The sequence below is a fragment of the Sardina pilchardus genome, chromosome 3, assembly GCF_963854185.1.
Source record: "Sardina pilchardus chromosome 3, fSarPil1.1, whole genome shotgun sequence".
Classification (NCBI taxonomy): domain Eukaryota; kingdom Metazoa; phylum Chordata; class Actinopteri; order Clupeiformes; family Clupeidae; genus Sardina; species Sardina pilchardus.
In genome coordinates, this window is record NC_084996.1 from 5,820,279 (window position 1) to 5,822,956 (window position 2,678).

The 2,678-nt window shown below is 48.4% G+C and overlaps 1 protein-coding gene across 1 annotated transcript in view; it reads left to right on the forward strand.

Moving 5' to 3' along the window:
• Positions 1-2,678, forward strand: part of LOC134077650 (BAH and coiled-coil domain-containing protein 1) — a 29,776-nt gene that overhangs the window by 22,537 nt on the left and 4,561 nt on the right. Inside the window, exons 22-27 of the mRNA XM_062533351.1 lie at positions 236-298; positions 741-834; positions 1,051-1,171; positions 1,413-1,488; positions 2,096-2,194; positions 2,524-2,646. Of these exons, the coding sequence (XP_062389335.1) occupies positions 236-298; positions 741-834; positions 1,051-1,171; positions 1,413-1,488; positions 2,096-2,194; positions 2,524-2,646 (576 nt within the window). The remainder of the gene's footprint in view (positions 1-235; positions 299-740; positions 835-1,050; positions 1,172-1,412; positions 1,489-2,095; positions 2,195-2,523; positions 2,647-2,678) is intronic.

The following is a 2,678-nucleotide window of genomic DNA, read 5'->3' on the forward strand; positions in this document are numbered from 1 at the left end:
CCACACACACTTCAAGTGTTTGACAAGAGCTTGTGAGTTACTTACTGTGTGCTCACACACAGTCGTAAAAACAGGAGTGAAGCTACAGTATATGGAAAGACTTGAGTTGTTTTTATCAAGGGCATTATATAGCTCCAGTAAAATAGGCAGCATTCTCTTGCCTATCTGTCTCCACCTGTCTGAATCATTCCAACCCATCTCTCACTTGTTCTACCTTCTACATGTGTTACTACAGAGGAGTAGCTGGTCTACACTCTGTGACGTGTCCCTGAGAAGCCAAAGAAGCCGAGAAAGACAGGTCAGTAGTGAACTCCAACCAACATGCACATCAGCAGAGTCTGGCCAAGTATGGATAAGCATACAGTAGTATATATACTTTTTTGATCCCGCGAGGGAAATTCGGTTTCTGTATTTATCCCAATTCGTGAATTAGTGAACACGCACAGCACACAGTGAGTACACAGTGGGGTGAAGCACACACTAACCCAGAGCAGTGAGCTGCCTGCCCAACAGCGGCGCTCGGGGGAGCAGTGAGGGATTAGGTGCCTTGCTCAAGTTACGAGCTCGAAGCCCTAACCAGTAAGCATATGCCCACGAGTAAACATTTAACATACAGCCCACTATCCCAACAGCTATGTGCTAAAAGGTTCATGTAATTACAGTCTATTTAAACAGTGATATGCTGATGTTTGCATACTGAATGTATACATTTATGTATGTATTTGTGTATGTGTGTGCAGGCACGATCAGTGAGTCAGCTTCTGAGGAGCCTGGCGGCAGATGAAGACTTTACACTAGAGGGCGATAGCAGCTTCTCAGAGGAGGAGAGCAAAGGTGAACACACACACACACACACACACACACACACACACACTCACACACACACACACACACACACAGCATGCTCAACAGAAATAAACCACATCACTCATACACACACAGCATCGTTTTATGGATGTCATGGACAGGTCATGCTCACATGCCGTATACTGCATATTATAAATGTTGAACGTGTGTGTGTGTGTGTGTGTGTGTGTGTGTTTTCTGTAGTTACACTACCTAACTGTGTCCTGACCAAAGACCTGCTGATGGATGGACTGAATATATTGATCTCTAAAGAGGACGAGCTTCTGTATGCTGCAAGAGTCCACAACTACAATCCACCAGACTTGTGAGTCCCAAACACACACACACACACACACACACACACACACACACACACACACACACACACACACACACACACACACACACACACACCTCTATCACACATATATGTATCTAAGTAGGTGGTGGTGTCAGTTATTTATGCAGTGACTAGCTGAATTAATGTATTTTCTTCTCTTCTGTGTGTCTCTCTGTGTGTGTGTGTGTGTGTGTGTGTGTGTGTGTGTGTGTGTGTGTGCTCACAGTTACAGCGTGTTCATTGATGGAGAGAGAGGTGGCCATCCTAAGATCTACTCACGGGAAAAGCTACTCCAGGGGGCGGTAAGGAGACGCACACACACACAAGAACACATAAATAAATGGACAGAGAGCGAGAGAGTGGGGGAGAGAGTGTGAGTGTGTGTGTTTGTGTGTGTTTGTGTGTGTGTGTGTGTGTGTGTATGAGTCTGTGTGTGTGTGTGTGTGTGTGTGTGTGTGTGTGTGTGTGTGTGTGTGTGTGTGTGTGTGTGTTTGTGTGTCTCCACATAAGAGGAAGAGACCACACACACACACACACTCACACACACCCACACACACATGTGCAGGCAGCCAGTGCTGATCGCCTGTGTTTCCTGCAGCTGCCACTTTAAGCAAACACCAGATGGGCTTAATTAGAGTCTTCCACTCTCTCCGCACATTCGCAGCCCAGCTCATTTAGAACAGCTGAGCTGGTGCTGATGGTGCCCGTGCTGGAAGCTTTCTTGTGTGCAATAATGTTAATTGAGTGTGTGTGTGTGTGTGTGTGTGTGTGTGTGTGTGTGTGCGGCCATGTGTGTGTGCGTGTGTGTGTGTGTGCGCTTGTGTGTGTGTGTGTGCTATGTATGTGGGTGTGTGCGTGTGTGTGTGTGTGTGCTGCATGTGTGTGTGTGTGTGTGTGTGTGTGGTGCAGGTTTTGGACGTGTCTCCCAAGACTGAGGCGATGTTGCGAGAGGGGACCAGAGTGTGTGCTTACTGGAGCGAGCGCTCGCGATGCCTCTACCCTGGCTATGTTCGCAGAGGTCAGTGTGTCACACGTGCACAAACACACACACACACACACACACACACACACATACACAAACACACACACACACACACACACACACACACACACACACACACACACACACACGCACACACACACACACACACACACACACGCATACAAGACACCACCCCACCACACAAACACGAATGCACACGTATGCTCACACACACACACACACACACACACACAACACACACACACACACACACACAAAGGCACACACACCCTTATACACACTTGTACACACAGGATGGCTCCCACATGAGTGTGTGCTGTGTTGTCCCCCACAGGTGGTGCGTGGGCGGGGGCTGATGGGAAGATGGGTGGGGTCATGGTGGAGTTTGACGATGGAGACCGCGGGCGGATCTCTGTGGGTCACATCCGCCTGCTGCCGCCCTCCTACCAGATCCAATTGTGAGCAGGATTTATATTTCATCTACACACA